The sequence below is a fragment of the Podarcis vaucheri genome (genome assembly GCF_965113315.1).
Source record: "Podarcis vaucheri genome assembly, chromosome: 2".
In the NCBI taxonomy this organism is placed as follows: domain Eukaryota; kingdom Metazoa; phylum Chordata; class Lepidosauria; order Squamata; family Lacertidae; genus Podarcis; species Podarcis vaucheri.
In genome coordinates this window covers 5,118,360-5,135,345 of record NC_138760.1, presented here as the reverse complement: position 1 = coordinate 5,135,345, position 16,986 = coordinate 5,118,360, and the positions used below count along the sequence as shown (strand labels likewise).

The window sequence follows — 16,986 nt, the reverse complement described above, 5'->3', positions numbered from 1 at the left end:
GCTGAGCAGGGATTTCCTGCACTGGGAAAAAAATACCCCAACTCGATGCCTATCTAGGCCTAGGGTGGTATTCAATTAAATAGTTTCACAGGCAGAATAGAGGTGTTGTTACCCAATTGTTTGGACAAAACAGATGTCAATGCATTAGGAAAAAAACACTCAAAGAGCCATTTGACCAGAGAGAAGAAAGAAATGCACATGAGGGAGCCCTGGTGAATCAAGCCAAAGGCTCACCATAGTCCAGCACACTGTTCTGACAACAGACAGCCAGATGCCTGTGGGAAGCCCACAGCAAGGCCTGAGCACATCAGCCACTCTCCTCACTTGCAGTTCTCAGCAACTGGTATTAAGAGGCACTTTGCCTCCAACTGTGAACCACTGCATGCACAGTATGAGCAACAATGGCCTCATCATGTCTTGTCCAACTCTCTGGATAAAGGGGGTATTGTGTGTGGCCTGGAATCCACACATACAAATGCATAAACATTTTTCTCAAATATTTCTTACTTCCCAAAGGCTGGAATTACTGTGCTCAGAAAACACAAAATGTGAGGCTGTATTAGAACGCTTATCTTATTTTTCTAAGAAAAATAAAGGGTTTATTTGATAAACGAGGGAATATTCAGTCATGCAGACTCACAGCTGAAATTGTAAGCCCAGGAAGAATGTTATCACACTCTGTGCTGTTTGTGTAATAGCAGGTCCATGTTTTGTGACTTAGGCATGATTGGGAGCAACACCACACACTGCCTCTAGGGTGCAGCAAGATTGTTGTTTATGACTTCACAGTTGGATTAGAGACTCTGTTAAGACTTGGCTGAGATTCACAGAAGCCAGAACACACCTTCCCAAAGCACTGATGCTACACAGAAGCCCCATTGCCACCACAGCTCCCTGGTATGTTACTTACCAATCACAGTCTAGCTCACTGGCCCTCTTTAACCCAAAGTCCATGATGGGAACCTCCATCCTTTCCATATAGAATCATGGAATTGTAGAGTTGGAAGGGACCACGAGGGTCATCAAGTCCAACCCCCTGAAATGCAGGAATCTTTTGCCCAATTTGGGGCTCGGACCCACAATCCTTAGATTAAGAGTCTCATGCACCACTGACTGAGCTATCATCCATCACTTCTGACTGAGAGCCAATGTGGTCCAGGGGTTAGGGTGTCAGGCTAGCACTGCGAAGACCCAGGTTCACATCAGCACTCTGTCATAAAGATTGCTGGGTGATCTCAGACTAATCCGTTTCTCGCAGCCTAAACTACATCACAGGATTGTTGTGAGGAAAAAATTGTGGAGAGAGACGTGTTCACTCCTTTGAGGAAAGGCAAGATATATATGTCATAAGTGAATGAGTAAACAATACTGTCTATATCTCAGGCTCCACATCTCAGACATTTCAAATTTGACACCTTTCATTTCCATGACCAGGCTCAATTTTTAAAAAGTAAATAAGTAAATAGAGAAGTCATATTTAATTCCTGGTAATTTTTATTTTCCTGTGTTTGAGACACACTGGAGCAGAAAGGGTATTTCCACGTCACAGATTTAAAAGGGTTCAATAGCCATTCCTGCACCAACAGTATTGAAAAAGGGATCACATTTGACCACCCCAATAACATTCTGAGGAAAAATAATCATGAACTCACAATAAAAAGGATGTCTGGAAGGGCCCACAACTTTTCAGTGTAGATGCTATAAAGGTTTAACAAGGCTCAAGCATGTGTTGCTTGTCAACCCCTAGGCTGTGTTCACACCTGATATTTAAAGCATCGTGATCCCTCTTTAAACCTTCATGGCTTACTCCAAAGAATTCCGGTTGCTGCAGTCTGCTGTGTGGAGGTTTGTTAGGAGACCTCTGTTCCCCTCCCAGAACTACATTTTTCAGTTCCTCTTGGCAGATAATTCCCCTTTTGTGAGGGGAATATAGGGATCTCCTAAGAACACGAAGCAGCCTTAATAAACTCCAGCCCCCAGGATTCTTTGGGGGAAGCCATGGCTGTTTGAAGTGGCATCATGGTGTCTTAAATGTGGCTTTCCTTTATTAAAGTGTGAGAATCTATTAGGAGTAGCTCTCTCTGCTTGAAACCTGAGCCCACCTCACTCAGGCCTTCCCTTAGCATGAGCATAGTACTATCCCAGTGTTTCCTGGGATACAGACCACGCCTGTAACGACTTGCAACCCACCAAACCGCATGCAGCCAGCCTGCCATGGCAGACACCCCTGAGGGGTTTGATTAAAACAAATAAGTTGTACTGAGCTAGTTCAGAGCTCCCCATTCACCCAGCCACACCATCATAATCCCTCCGGCCCGTTTTTATTTCTCAGAACTCACTGGTAACAGCCACATGACGGTTAGATTTCCCCTCGTCAATGACATCCAGGATTTCTTCAGGGCTCGAGACAAAGCGCTCAGTGCAGCCCTGAGGGGGGGGGAGAAGAAAAGGGCATTTGTCATGGTATATATGGTGATGTTGACCTCATCTCTCTTTTTTTTAATCCAAGCTGCCACCACCACCATGCCTCATGCAGCTCAACCTGGGCAGCTGCCCCTGTCTTCTGGCCGTAGACAGATGCCCTAGGGTAGGTTTCCCTAAACTAGTGCCCTTCTGCATTTTTTAGGATAATAATGTCCATCAGACCCAGCCAGCGTGGCCAATGGCAAGGGATGATGGGAGCTGGAGTTCATCACTACCTGTAAGGCACAAGTTGGGGCAGGAGGCCTTAGGATATACACAAAGGTTCGACTGAGGAAGGGAGAAGATTGTGGGGAATGGTTAGACCATGATAATTATACAAAAGTATCTACACCTCTAGTTATTATGAGATTTAATGACCAGCACAGTAACTGCTTTCAAAACACACTGCCTTTTTGTTAACTTAAACTTGGATGTATCCAAGCACAAGCCTTGGAATCTTACTGAAAATCCTGCCTTCCCAATCCAAAGCTTGAAAATGCACCCCTGGGGTAACCACTGGCTAGACCCAACACTCAGGCCACTAGTGCTCTCTCCCTTCCATTCTGGCCAGGAGTGTGACACTTTCCCAGGAATCTCACCTTCACAAATGGTACCCGGTTCTTGTCCTCGTGAACGGAAAGATTGGTCTTGGTCACTATGGGCAAGGAGAGGAGATCATTCAAAGAGGGCACAGTTGATCCAGGAGCATACATTTCACTTCAGTCCTTCACCAGGGCCAGCGCCCCTGACAAAATCCCCCCCCCATGTCACTATTTCCTATCAAGCCCTTCTCCATTACTCCTAGCTTGCAATGCCCTGTTCGTACCATTTCCCCTCAACATCCCTGATAATAACTCACCATCTAACAGATCACGGATTTTGTCCAAGTAGATTTCAAAGTAGGAAACCTGGGATGGGGAGAGAGAGTAATTAAATGGAACAGACATAAAGATGTGGGGGCCCTCAATTTTCCTTCAGTTATCATCCTTGTGACCACATACCTTTCTAAGAACCACAGTGCTCAAAGTGAGAATAAGTAATACACTCTTGTCACACATCTACACCATACATCTAATCTAAAGCATATTTATGCTGCTTCTGAGCAGTCATGACTTCCCCCAAAGGATCCAGGGAGTTGTAGTTTACCCATCAGAGAACTGCAATTCCCAGCATCCTTAACCAATTACAGTTCCCATGATTCTTTGGGGGATGCCATATGCATTACATGGAGGGTGTGGATGAAACGGCCAACAATTCCTTAAGAAAACAGAGGGGGAGCCTGAGCCCTGCAGTTGAGGACTGGCCCCTTTGTTCACTCCTGACCTTTATAGCCTCTTTAAATACAACAGTGGACCTGAGGGCTTATCCACACTTACCTTTTGCCCCACTCTCTCCAGACAAAGGTCCATGCTTTAAAGCTCCATGTCCCAGCATCCCTGCTTTTGTGGTTGTTGTTGCTCCAGAGCTTTCCCCATAAAAACCTGCTCTTTAAAGCTGAATCAGAGCAAACAGTCACCCATGGAAAACCCAAATTGGTATTTACTCCAATTGAGCACTACAAAGTAGTTTTTCAAGGGGAAGGCTGAAAAAATAAATCACGCACATGGACACATAGCTTTTAAGCACAGAGCAGTGTCTGAAAAGTGGGGGTGGGGTGGTAAGTGTGAATAAGCCCTTCTTCCCTGGACAGCTTTGTGTCAGGCCTTGGCTCCCTGCTCCATAGGGTGAAAGGAGTGGAGACTAACCTTTCGCTAGCTGATTTGCAGGACCCTTTAAGACCCAAATCCTTCTGGTCCTAGGACCCCAAAGCACCTGTCCCATGTCACTGCTGCCTATGGGAACATGGGAAGTTGCCTTATACCAGGCCGGAGTATTTTCCTGTCTAGCCCAGCTTTGTCTGCTCTGACTGGAAGTGGCTCCTTCCATCATCTCAGGCAGAGAATATTTCCCATTACCTGATTTTTAGTTTTTAGGGTTTTTTTTACTGAAAATGCCAGGGATCAGACTTGGGACTTTCTTCATGGAAACCATGTGCTCTTCCATTGAGCTATGGTTCCTGTAAAGCTTCTCGATTCTCTGCACTAGTTTTGTCTGGGTAGCTCATGCCCAAGAAATATTATTGAACTTTCCCTCCACGTTCACCAGCTGAGTTCACCTACCTGAGGTCCTTTGCCAGCCCTGGAACCAGAGGATCTGACTTCCTGACCAAGATGTGCCTTTCCAACCATCTCATTTGAGCATCCCACCCATTGCAAATACAGATCCTTTGTTCCCAGTACCCACCACTGTTGCCCATACCCCTGGCCCCACCGCTATTCCGTATGCCTCTGACCTTAATGTGGAATTCCAGGTTCTCATCCATAGAGTAGATGTGGTTGAAGATGTCCTGGGCAATGCGAGGGATGATACCCATAAGCTGGGGGTCATGCAGCTTACCCTGGAGGAACAGAAACATCAGGAATGAGCCAAACGGATCTCCTCAAATGTTTTAGAGCTAAGCTTTTAGGGGATAAATAGTCCCATCTCCAGGTGGTAAGGTGGCAAGGATCCCCTACCACTGGGGTAGGGAACCTGTGCCTCTCGAGATGTTGTTGATGTACTGCAACCCCAGGACTACAATGCCAGCTGAGACTGATGAGGGTTGAAGTCCAACACCATTTTGAGGGCCACAGGTTCCTCACCCCATTCCACTTTTGCTTCTTGAACTTATGACACGGCCTTCTTGTCAGTGGCTTCCTAGCTATGACCTAGTTTTTTCCATGCCTTATATTAAATTATATGCCTTCTCACCTCCATGGTGTGAGTCTTTCCCGAGGATGTCTGCCCATAAGCAAAGATTGTGCCATTGTACCCAGCCAGCACATCTGCAAGAGAAAGAAAGAAAGAGGACTCATTTATTTCCCCAGTTGGCTTTCTGCCTCGCCCTTCCTGCCCCTTTATACAACTCCTACTAAATGCCCACCATTTTACCAATACCCAGACTAACCTTTGACAATCTGCATGGCACAGGCATGGTACACCTGATCCTGGGTAGTGTTGGGTGGGAAGACACGATCAAAGACATAAGGCTTGCCCTAGATGTGGAGAGAAAAGAGAGGTCAAGGGCTACCTAGGAACACCAGAGGCTTATAGGAAATGCCCATTCCATCTAACTCACGCAGCACACACCTCACTGTCCACCTATTCTGTTTCCATACTCAACCAGCTCAACAGCAACCAAATCCTATGCATTCTTACTTGCAAACCCAACTCCAGTGTGCCTTAAAGGTACCCCTGCCCGTACGGGCCAGTCGTGTCTGACTCTAGGGTTGTGCGCTCATCTCACTTAAGAGGCCGGGAGCCAGCGCTGTCCGCAGACACTTCCGGGTCACGTGGCCAGCGTGACGAAGCTGCATCCGGCGAGCCTGCACCAGCGCAGCACACAGAAATGCTGTTTACCTTCCCGCTATAAAGCGGTCCCTATTTATCTACTTGCACTTAGGGGTGCAAGTAGATAAATCGAACTGCTAGGTGGGCAGGAGCTGGGACCGAAAGACGGGAGCTCACCCCGCCGCGGGGATTTGAACTGCCGACCAACGATCGGCAAGTCCTAGGCACTGAGGTTTTACCCACAGCGCCACCCGCGTCCCGTCCAGTGTGCCTTAATCCCAAGTAAATCTGCACAGACCTGAATATGGAAGGGTCCCCTCCTACAATCGCCCTCCCAACCCTATTTTTGTTTTCCAAATGTCATGACAGGGCCTTATCATCAGGGGCACCTAGGCTATGGAACTCTCTACCCCATGAAAGCTGGCAGGTTACATCTTTAAGCACCTTACTATGAACCTGTTTAGATACGGGAGGGCTTTATGAAAATTTAAATTGTGATTGATTTTGGTTCTTGCTTATTATTATGCTGTTCAGATGCTTTATGTCCCCCCCCTTACTGTTTATGATTACATTGTTTATTTAGACACCCATATGCAATAGAAGGTCTAGATCAGGGGTCTGCAACCTTTAAGACAAAAAGAGCCACTTGGACCTGCTTCCGAAGAAAAAAAAACTGGGAGCTGCAAAAATCGTCATTATAAAAATAACTTTTTTGTCACTTTTTTATTATTTCTTTGTTTGACCCCTCAGAATTACTCCTCCTCATAGAAATAAATGTTAAATTAACAAGTTACCTTTTTGTGTGTGTGTGTTCTTCACTCCCCTTCAAAACAGTGACCAGCATACATGCCCTTTCAATGCAGTGACCAGCGTACATGCCCCTTACAATGTAGCGGGCGGGCAGGCGGGAAGTTGACGTCGGGACAGTGCGTGACTAACGCACACACCGCCCCCATGCAACGTCACAGCCAGTACAGCGCCTACCACAGTAGGGAGTGTCGGGGTGCACAATGCACCTCCTCCCCTTGCTAGTATCCACCCCGGAGCTGCGGCAAAGGTGTAAAAGAGCCACATGCGGCTCCGGAGCCGCGGGTTGCTGACCCCTGGTCTAGGGGATCTATAATTACACACATACATACATACTATATACATATTTCTTCCACTCCTCCTAGATAGTCTTACCTTGGAATTTCCAAAGTATTACACCACAGCTTGCCTCTGGGAGATCTAATTATTTACAGAGCTTGGATAAGAAAAGTGGATTTAAAAAGCCCCCATTCCCTCAGTACTGCCTTTTTGTCCTGCTTCTATCCCTGGTGCTATGCTACTCTGCTAGGTCTTGCCACAAAACAAACAGCATTACGTGCTTTGTGGAGATGCTTCATTTTTTATATACTGTCCACACACTCTTTTTTGTGCAAGCAAGTCCCACCCCCACCCCACCCCCAGCCAGAAGGAGGTGGAAATCCAGTGAAATCTTAATATCAAGGTCTATCAAAAAGGCCGGCAGAGAGGAACTGAGAGACTATTAAGAGCCTCGGACGTAAGATCTCCAGGCTGATAGTAGATTAAGACTGATGGACATTGTTGGGGGCTGAAACCGGGAAAGGGGGGGTGGAGTTTGGGAATCCAAAGGCTTCATAATTATAATGTATTTCGGGTTTTTTGTTTTTTTGTTTGTTTGTTTGTTTGTTATTGTTATGTAAATTGGGAAATTCGTGGAAGGGAATCTTGGTCGACCTTAGAAAAAAATGTTTTAAGAATAAGAACTGATGTATAAGTTCGATGCTTAAGTTTGGACAAGGTAAAATTGGATTTTCTTCTTTTTCTTTCTTTTTTTTAAAATGAACCAAACTAAATGAAAATAAGGTTATCAAAAACAAATTGAAGGAAGGGCTGAGAAACACTGCAAAATTAATGAATGTTAGAATGATGATGGTTTAGAAGCTAAGTGGTTTATAGCAGTAATGTTTAAGTTAAAAGAAAAAGAAAGGTTAAAAACTAAATGAAATTAAGGGAGAGGACTTGCTGAATAGATAATTTGAAATTGGAATACAGAAAGGGGAGGTAGGAGGAGGTCAGCGAAATAAGGTATAAGAAAATAAGGGATCGAAATTATACTTGTGGTTTTTTTGCCTGTGTTTTGTTTGTTTTCTTTATATATTTCTGAAACTTCAATAAATATCTATTTAAAAAAAAAAGGAAATCCAGTGAAATCATACAAAGGCACCAGAGGGTTACTTTACCAAAGGGTATGTGTTATTCAGTCTAGACCAGCCTTTCTCAACCTTGGCCCCCCCATATGTTGCTGGATGACAACTCCCAACATCCCTGACCACTGGTCCTGCTAGCTAGGGATGATGGGATTTGTAGTCCAACAACATACGTCTGGAACCCAACGTTGAGAAAGGCTGGTCTAGACACTATGGTTCTGACAATTGGCAGGTTTTTTGTGTGAAATGATCCTCTGGGTCTGCAGCTCTTCCCTGATGCATCAGAAAAGGTCCAGCAGAGTCAGGCCAGGCCACAAGACGTGTGTCAAGGAGCCCACATGGGAAGGACTGGCTGAGTTTCTGCCCTTGCGCACAGACTGCTCTGAGAACAGGGAGCTGTCCAACTGCTGGATGCTTTTAAACATAGATTTGGTGGCTGTTCTTAACGCCAAGCCTCTTTGTAGTGGCCTCTGTCCCTCCATTTGCTGTAGCTCTGATATGGTTCTCCCAAGAACTGTCAAAAGATGACTCTTAAAATCAGGCACATGCGATGTAATACTTCCCAGTACCAATGTGGCTCCTCCACCCTGTGTGGATTACAGCACAGCCATAGCTCAAGCATCTTGCTAGCTCTTTGGGGCACTCAGTCCACTTCAACCTGCTGTTGCACTCATGCTCACTTTGCAAGCTTCCCTACAGGCAACTGGTTCACCACTGTGGACCAGAGGGGCCACTGGCCTCATCCAGCAAGACTCTCCTTCTGTTCTTATGACTTGTGGCAGCATAACATGCAGTGGCGTAGCGTGGGTTGTCAGCACCCGGGGCAAGGCAAGTAATTTGCGCCCCCTAACCCATGGATTTGCGCCCCCTAACCCTAACCCCCAGATGTTGCGCCCGGTGCGGCCGGCCCCCCTGCACCCCCACGCTACGCCACTGATAACATGTACCTGAAGTGCTTCTGTGCAGTAACTGCTTAACAATCTGATGCATTCCATTTTGACTATACACGATTTTGTCTTTTGGCATGATCCCTGGAACGTAACCCTGTGTAAGCTGAGAAATGCTTGTATATAGATATCTTCAACTCGGAACAACATGCATTTGAAAAAGTGGACTTTGGTCCACGAAAGCTTATGATATAATAAATTTGTCAGCCTTTAAGGTGTCACAATTGTTATTAAAAATCTGAGTGCCTGAACTGAAACTGAGCTAGAATAATGAAGAAGCTTAACAGCAGTGGGCCCTTTAAAAAGTTTGGTTTCTCTGTTTTGAGTTGTTTCACAAGACAGCTGGACACAGTCAGATGTTTTCCCATCGGCACAGATGCACTCATGGGCAAGTTATTTGTCTGACTTTCCCTTTAAGGTGCCACCAATCTGCCTCTCCATGAGCCAAGCCTGCTGCTACTCAGTCAGTAAAGGCAGAAGCAAGGTGGGGATGAGAGCAGCTGCCATCACTAGGGCCTATTGAAGGGCTATGGAGGCTCAGGAATTTAAATAGCCTAGAGGGAAGGTGGTAAGTGGCCTCCTGGAGAAGGAGAGACCCAGTCTGAGACCACCACTACAGTCCCTTCTGCCATTTGCAGAGAGAGCCCTGAGAAAAGACCTCCCCAGTTTTCCCCAACTATATTGCACTAGGATTTGGGATGACCTGGCCTTTGAGGGTGGCCTTGGGCTATGTTAAAAAGGGTCCAGCAGCAGACTCCCAGAACTTTCATTCTACAAACACTGGAGCCTTGGGAAAGGCGCCATCAAGGATGGTTTGGGATGCATGAGCTGGGAAGAGGTGATTGTTCTACCTAGGAAAGGCAGGTGAGAGTTGGGAGCCTGATCCTGTATGCAATGAGAAACCTCATAAGTAGCTGCACTTGGCTTGTCTGGTCTGCATTGGGGGCTTAGTTTTTGAACTTATTTATCCTTGGAGACCATGGACTCTGAAGCATTTAACATCACACAGTCCATCTGAGCACAAACCATGAAAACACTTCATTCTCTGCAAATTTAGTAGACTATTTTCTATCATTCTTCTGCACCTGCTTCCTTTCCTTATCACATTTTGTGGCCACAGAAGTCCATAGCTGTCAACTTTTCCCTTTTCTTGCGAGGAATCCTATTCGGATTAAGGGGATTTCCCTTAAAAAAAGGAAAACATTGACAGCTATGCAGAAGTCTTCTGTTCTATTTTTAGGAGAAATATTATTTAAATAAACCTGGGAAAGAAGGGGGTTTTTTTGCAAGGGGGTAGAAGAATAGGAAGTGATGCTCTTGTGATTTTCCTTTGATGTACCATACCATTTTCTTGAGACAGCTACACTGCAGCTTGAGACAAGCTGAGATAACAGCCCCCTTCCAACCAATTAGCCTGGGAAAAGCTCTTCATTATTTACAGCCTGATGAGTGAATCACTGATTTCATTTCAACTTCCTTGTCAAAGCAATGAAGGCAGGGCAGGCAGGGAGAGAAAATGGATTCTCTGACATGCATGCAGTGCTAGTGATGTGTGGAAGTGAGAGCTGGACCATAAAGAAGGCTGATCACCGAAGAATTTATGCTTTTGAATTATGGTGCTGGAGGAGACTCTTGAGAGTCCCATGGACTGCAAGAAGATCAAACCTCTCAATTCTGAAGGAAATCAGCCCTGAGTGCTCACTGGAAGGACAGATCCTGAAGCTGAGGCTCCAATACTTTGGATACCTCATGAGAAGAGAAGACTCCTTGGCAAAGACCCTGATGCTGGGAAAGATGGAGGGCACAAGGAGAAGGGGATGACAGAGGACAAGATGGTTGGACAGTGTTCTCGAAGCTACCAGCATGAGTTTGACCAAACTGCGGGAGGCAGTGGAAGACAGGAGTGCCTGGCGTGCTCTGGTCCAGGGGGTCACGAAGAGTCGGACACGACTAAATGACTCAACAACAACAACAAACATGCAGTGCTTGGATACTCTCACCCATTGTAGCTTCTTTCAGGCTCTCCACTGCTTTTCAAATCTGCTTATATTCCTACTCCCTCAATCAGAAAGGTTGATGTTTTTTTCTTCGTTAGGCAATATCACAAGCAGACTTACTTGAAAGTAAGCTTGCTTGAAGCCAACAAGCCTAGACAACAATAAGCCCAACCTAATATTTGGCACTGATGAAAACATCCTCCAACCTTCTGTAAGTCCTTATCCTGGAATCCTTTACAGCTGGAATGGGAAATAATGAGAACAGCTCAATCGTCCTACTCTAACTGAAGTTTGAGTCTGTGAAATTATTTCCCCAACTAATCCCTTAATCAGAGATTGATTGATCAGTTAACAATATTTTTTAAAGAGGCACAACGTGCAAACCAACTGCTGTACTGCTTCATGCAGGAAAAAAATTATAATTTCTACTGAAATATCAGTACCAAACAAAGATAGTTTAGAGTAGACCAAATAAAGAATAAAATCCTTCTGAATAGGCTGTAAAAATTACAGCTTGCAAGAGAGCCAGAGAAATAATTAAATTTAGATTAGGAGAATAATTGAGATCTTTAAATGTAGATGCACTGAGGACTGCACTCACAATGAATTCTGTACCAAAACATGCTAAAGTTTTGTGAGTGAAAATAGAGCAAGTTTGCATAATTTATTTCTGCATCAACTAGCAATGTAACACATAGAGCAATGAGAAGGTGTCTAGAGACACTAGTCCCTGCTCTGGCTTCTAAGATTTCACAAGTCATCGCCCACACATTTTCAGATCTATCTATCCTCACAGTCGTAAGAGCTTGACTAGGATATGCTTGAGGGAGGGCTTATGCAGCAATTATCAGGATATTGCATTGTGCCCAATGTTGAATTCTGCAATAGTGTGGTGCGATCCTGAAGTATGGAATACACACAACCTTGACACAAGCCCTGACTTTTTCTTCTTTCATTTCCTGGATTAATACACCAACCTGTATTATTAGATATGATCAAATGATTAAAGTTTATTTTGCTTTTTAGAAATATGCTCCCATGCTACACTCTTATTGAGAGCAAGACAACTCCCACCATCATCAGAGCAGAGCTCAGGTGCTTAGTTTTTGTAGGGTACTAAAACTAGCATCTGACAACCAGCAATGCAGATAGCTGAGACAATGCAGATTCACAAGAGCAGGGGGGAAATGTCCTCTAGACTATTCCTAGTAAATAGGCATGTTTTAGAATAGGGGACTCTGTGGCCCTCCAAACATTGACTAAAAATGCATCATTCTTTACCATTGCTCCCCCATTGCTGGTTGGGGATGATGTGAACTGGAGTCCAACAATATTCCCACCCCTAATTAAAACAAACCCCATGAGTTAAGAACAAAAATGCTCTGGTTTCCGAAGTGGCTTGCCAGGGGGGGCAGAGCTGCTATGGTAGCTTCCTGGTAGGTAGGCTGCTGGTGCTTACTGGGAGGAAGAAGGGCAAGATGACTTGGAGGCCATCCTGGGGTCAATGCACTGGCAGGAGCACTGGATTGGCTCCACTGGTTTAAGTGCACTGCGCCAGCCCCTCTTGGTAAGCAACAGTGCCCCATCTGCAAGCCACTCCTGCATCAATTACAAAAAGCCAAGAAAGCTGTTCCCTGCACCTACCAGCTCTGAAATTGAGCAAGGCTGGGTGCAGTTTCCTATGAGTCTGTTCTCCCTTGGCTACGCCCATGCAATGGTGGATTCAGCTAACTGGTCCCACAAGCAAAAGCCTGTGCAAAGCCTTCCTCTAGCACAGTGCAGCTTTTCCCTCCCGCTTCTCCCTCCACACCTTCCCAGTTGGCTCAGGTGTGTGTGCATGGGGAAGAAGAGGTGATATTGTTCCACCAGGCAAGCGGAAATGTTTGTGCGTGACATTGAATGCCTCCCCCACCATGTTAAAAATGGCTAGTATTCATTGCTCATCTTACTCAGAGTAGACCCACTGAATCGCAAATGAGGAGAGCACTATTTCACACACGTCCTGCTTGTGGGCTCCCCTTTGGGGCATCTGGCTGGCCACTGTGAGAAAAGTTAATGAACACGACTAATTTAGGTTTGTTAATTTCAGTGGGTCTGCTCTGAGTAGGACTTGATTACAACCCTTAGAAATGCGTTGAGATAAAATACATATGTAAATAGGCATTTTCTAATAAAATACATACTTAAGTTGTATTTTTATTTTTTTAAAAAAACAGATTGATGTGGAAATGTGATGAAATGGATTTGTGAATGAAGAAGATGGAAGCAGCCTCGTATAGCAGGTGCCTGTAGTAGTGCGACTCTTCATTGAAAAAAGCAAGGGAAGAAAGCCAGGCCACTCAGCAGTTACAGCAAGCCTGACCAATCCAGAAGCTTCATACTACCAGCCAGCCAGCCAGTGGCAAGGGCTGATGTTGCATAACCTTCCCCACCAACTTTTTGTGGCTTGGAGACACACTGTGTCCAGAAAGCTCACCATACTAGGCAGGCGCCAGCCTCAGACCACCGAAATTCCCATTACCATGTGTTGAACTCTTCCATAGCCTCTTTGCCGTCTTTCATTGGAAAATTGTCAGCACAAGAGTTCTTGGTTTAGAGCAATGGGGATCATCAGAGGAGGTTAGCAGCTGGGGAAGCATCTTCTCCTGCTCCTTTGGGCTTCTGGCGCTTACTTATGTTTCCAGGCTGGGGTAGACCCCCATAGGGAAAAGGTCACAAAAGAATCATCTGGTTTGTAATCACTAAAATGGGAATAAGCACTTAGATCACTTACAGCAATGCGATTCCCCCAGGGATGTTTGATAGTGATGAGATAATTCAGCGCTTGACTAATTCTCACTGCCTTGCAGGAAGCAAGTATATTCAAGCTCTCTTGGCTTCTCAGCATCCAAACTGGCACTGCTGGATGGGATGAGCAACAACAGTAAAAGGGAGCAGGACAGCCAGGCCATTGTGATGGTAGCAGCTTTTGTCAGAGCAGACACACACTGCCTCCTTATTGTGATGCTGCTGCCTGTGTCCAGCCAGTGGAGGGGAAAGAGCCAGCAGCTGCCTCTGCTGCAGGTGCTGCTGAGTAGGGCAGCAACTGGGCCCAGCCACCCAGCCGGCAGGAACTAGCAGAGTAATAGAGCGTAGATCTTCCTTGGGCTTTTGAAAGACTGGCTCCCTTGCATGACCAGATCTAAGCAACTGGAGGCGGAGGAGCCTCGGGCCACAGCTGCCCCCCAACCAGATGCTTACTCAGGGCCTTATCAAAGCAATGCCATTGGCTCTACTGTGACTCCCTGACTGTGGAATGCTCTCCCCAGAGAGACTCTCCTGGTGCCATCATTGCACGTCTTTAGGCACCAGGTAAAAACATTCCTCTTTACCCAGGCCCTTGGCCATTAAATAATCTATGGCTTGTTAAATGGGGGGGGGGGCTGTTATTATGATTATTGTGCTGTATTATGTTTTTTATTATTAAAGGTAAAGGTAAAGGTACCCCTGCCCGAACGGGCCAGTCTTGCCAGACTCTGGGGTTTGTGCGCCCATCTCACATCTATTGGCCGGGGGCCAGCGCTGTCCGCAGACACTTCCGGGTTACGTGGCCAGCGTGACAACGCTGCTCTGGCGAGCCAGAGCCGCACACGGAACGCCGTTTACCTTCCCGCTGGTAAGCGGTACCTATTTATCTACTTGCCCCCGGGGGTGCTTTCGAACTGCTAGGTGGGCAGGCGCTGGTACCGAGCAGCGGGAGCGCACCCCGCCGCGGGGATTCGAACCACCGACCTTTCGATCGGCAAGCCCTAGGCGCTGAGGCTTTAGCCCACAGCGCCACCCGCGTCCCTTTTTATTATTATACTGCATAAATTACGTTCTTAATGTACACCACCCAAGGATCTTTGGATAAAGGGCAGTATATACCGTATTTTTCGCTCTATGACGCACCAGACCATAAGACACACCTAGTTTTTGGAGGAGGAAAACAAGAAGAAAAAAAATTCTGAATCTCAGAAGCCAGAACAGCAAGAGGGATCGCTGCACAGTGAAAGCAGCAATCCCTCTTGCTGTTCTGGCTTCTGGGATAGCTGCGCAGCCTGCATTCGCTCCATAAGACGCACACACATTTCCCCTTACTTTTTAGGAGGGAAAAAGTGAGTCTTATAGAGCAAAAAATACGGTAAATCAAATCAAATAAATAAAATACTACAGCAATAAGATGAGCAGAACCACAAAGAGAGGGAGAGAGCAGCAGCAAGAAGGTTAAGGGAGGGGCATGGAGCTCAGCACCTCCAGAGTTCTCTATTAGGATTCTCCCCAGGCCACACCATGCGCCACCCCTCGTACACCTCTCCTTAACTGTATTTTTGGTCTGGCTTGAGTGTGTCTTTCAGCTTTGAAAAAACCTCTGGGTTGGGGCAGGGTATTGGATGTGTGGAGAAACTGGCCTGCAGTACACAGGTAAAATTTGTGTTAGTTTCTCCACCCACTTTTGCCTCTGGCCCCACCCACCACTGACATGTTCCCTCCTCCCAAAGGTCTGGCGCACTAAGGAACTGGCATCCATTCTGAACCATGTATTAGCCTTCTGCCCAGCCCATAGGATACTTGCATTGGCACTAACCATTATGTGCCTTCTGGCACCATAAAATGGCAACAGCTGAAAACAGAATCTCCCAAGGAATGCAACAAATGTCATCAGTTTAGTTAGATGGGTAACAATAATGAATTTGGAATACGTAATTGGATTTTGAGAAGATTTCGAGGCATATGGATGTAATGAGTCTCAGCAATATTGAATGTCATCTATTTTGATTATTACCTTATGAAGTTGTTCATATTTTATAATAGAAATACTGCTAAAAAAAAATCTAGAATGAGAAAGGGGTGGCCCAAATTATTTTGTACTGAGACCCGGATGTTCTGCCCCTCATCCATTTCTTTTAAATGTTTTAAAAAATTGGTTTAAATTAAACTAAATAGTGGTACTATCAAGATCCAGTGCAATAGGCATTCCTTCATCTCTTCCCCCCATGTGCCCCCCAGTTGGCTGCGGGAGGCAGGATAGCACCCAGAGCAGTGCTCCAGAGGGGAGAGGGGAGTTTGTTCTGTCTGGCAAACAAAATGATTGTGCTGATGGAACAATGGTAATAGTGTGACATTGAATTCCACCCTTTTTTACTTTGCTCACAGCAATGCCAGGGAATCTGTGGCCTGTCACTTGTTGTTGGACTCCAACTCCCATCATCCCTGGCTATTATGTTGGCTGGGGCTGATGGGAGCTGGAGTCTCACAACCTCTGGAAGGCCACAGGTTCTCCATCCCCAGCCGACAGAACAGCTGGGCATGCTGCAATTTGACCAGAGGAACTCTACACACTTATGCACATTTCTTTTGTGTCTCAGATCCTTCAAATACCTTGTAACTAACACACACACACACACACACACACACACACACACCAGGCCCAAAAGACAAAAAATAAAAAAAAATGAGAATACTATTCCTTTTGGACACAAATACAAGACTGCTTATTCTGTGTCCTGTTTCTGCCTTAACTTGAAGTGGTGGAATTCCTTCCCTGGTCCCTTCTCCAGCTGCAGCTGCCATTGCCACCACTCTCCTTTGTGGCACCCAAAGCTGGATCTGCTAAGCTTAGAATCAATTTCCTCTTAGCCTGCTCCTCCCAGGGATGGAAGAAGCGGCAGAAATCCTCTAATCTGCTTAGCGAGAGCCTAGGCGCCTGGCGCTGAGTGGCCTAATCAGAGCTCAGCTGTGTTGGGATGCTGGCGCAGGAAAGTGGCTTTGGGGACAAGGCGGGTGCGGTATTACAGAGACCCTGGCTGGAGCAACAGGAAACCAGAGGAAGAGCTGGGAGAGAATGAGAAGATACACAAACACATAGGAGAGATTTTGAAAGCATTGCCCAGTGATGAGCAGTGAGAGGCCAGTCATGGGCACATTGGCAACATTTGGAGTGGGATTCAACCAAGTTTTACTCAGAGCAGAACCACT

At 46.0% G+C, this 16,986-nt stretch overlaps 1 protein-coding gene across 3 annotated transcripts in view; it reads right to left on the bottom strand.

Moving 5' to 3' along the window:
- Positions 1–16,986, bottom strand: part of KIF5A (kinesin family member 5A) — a 56,034-nt gene that overhangs the window by 28,256 nt on the left and 10,792 nt on the right. For 2 of the 3 annotated variants that reach the window (XM_082208016.1, XM_082208018.1), the window contains exons 2-7: positions 5,450–5,537; positions 5,254–5,327; positions 4,796–4,900; positions 3,323–3,371; positions 3,063–3,118; positions 2,340–2,427 (exon numbers count right to left, since the gene is read on the bottom strand). In XM_082208016.1, coding sequence (XP_082064142.1) covers positions 2,340–2,427; positions 3,063–3,118; positions 3,323–3,371; positions 4,796–4,900; positions 5,254–5,327; positions 5,450–5,537 — 460 coding nt within the window. Of the gene's footprint in view, positions 1–2,339; positions 2,428–3,062; positions 3,119–3,322; positions 3,372–4,795; positions 4,901–5,253; positions 5,328–5,449; positions 5,538–13,762; positions 13,906–16,986 lie in introns of those variants that run through there. The other variant, XM_082208017.1, reaches the window with a different exon arrangement.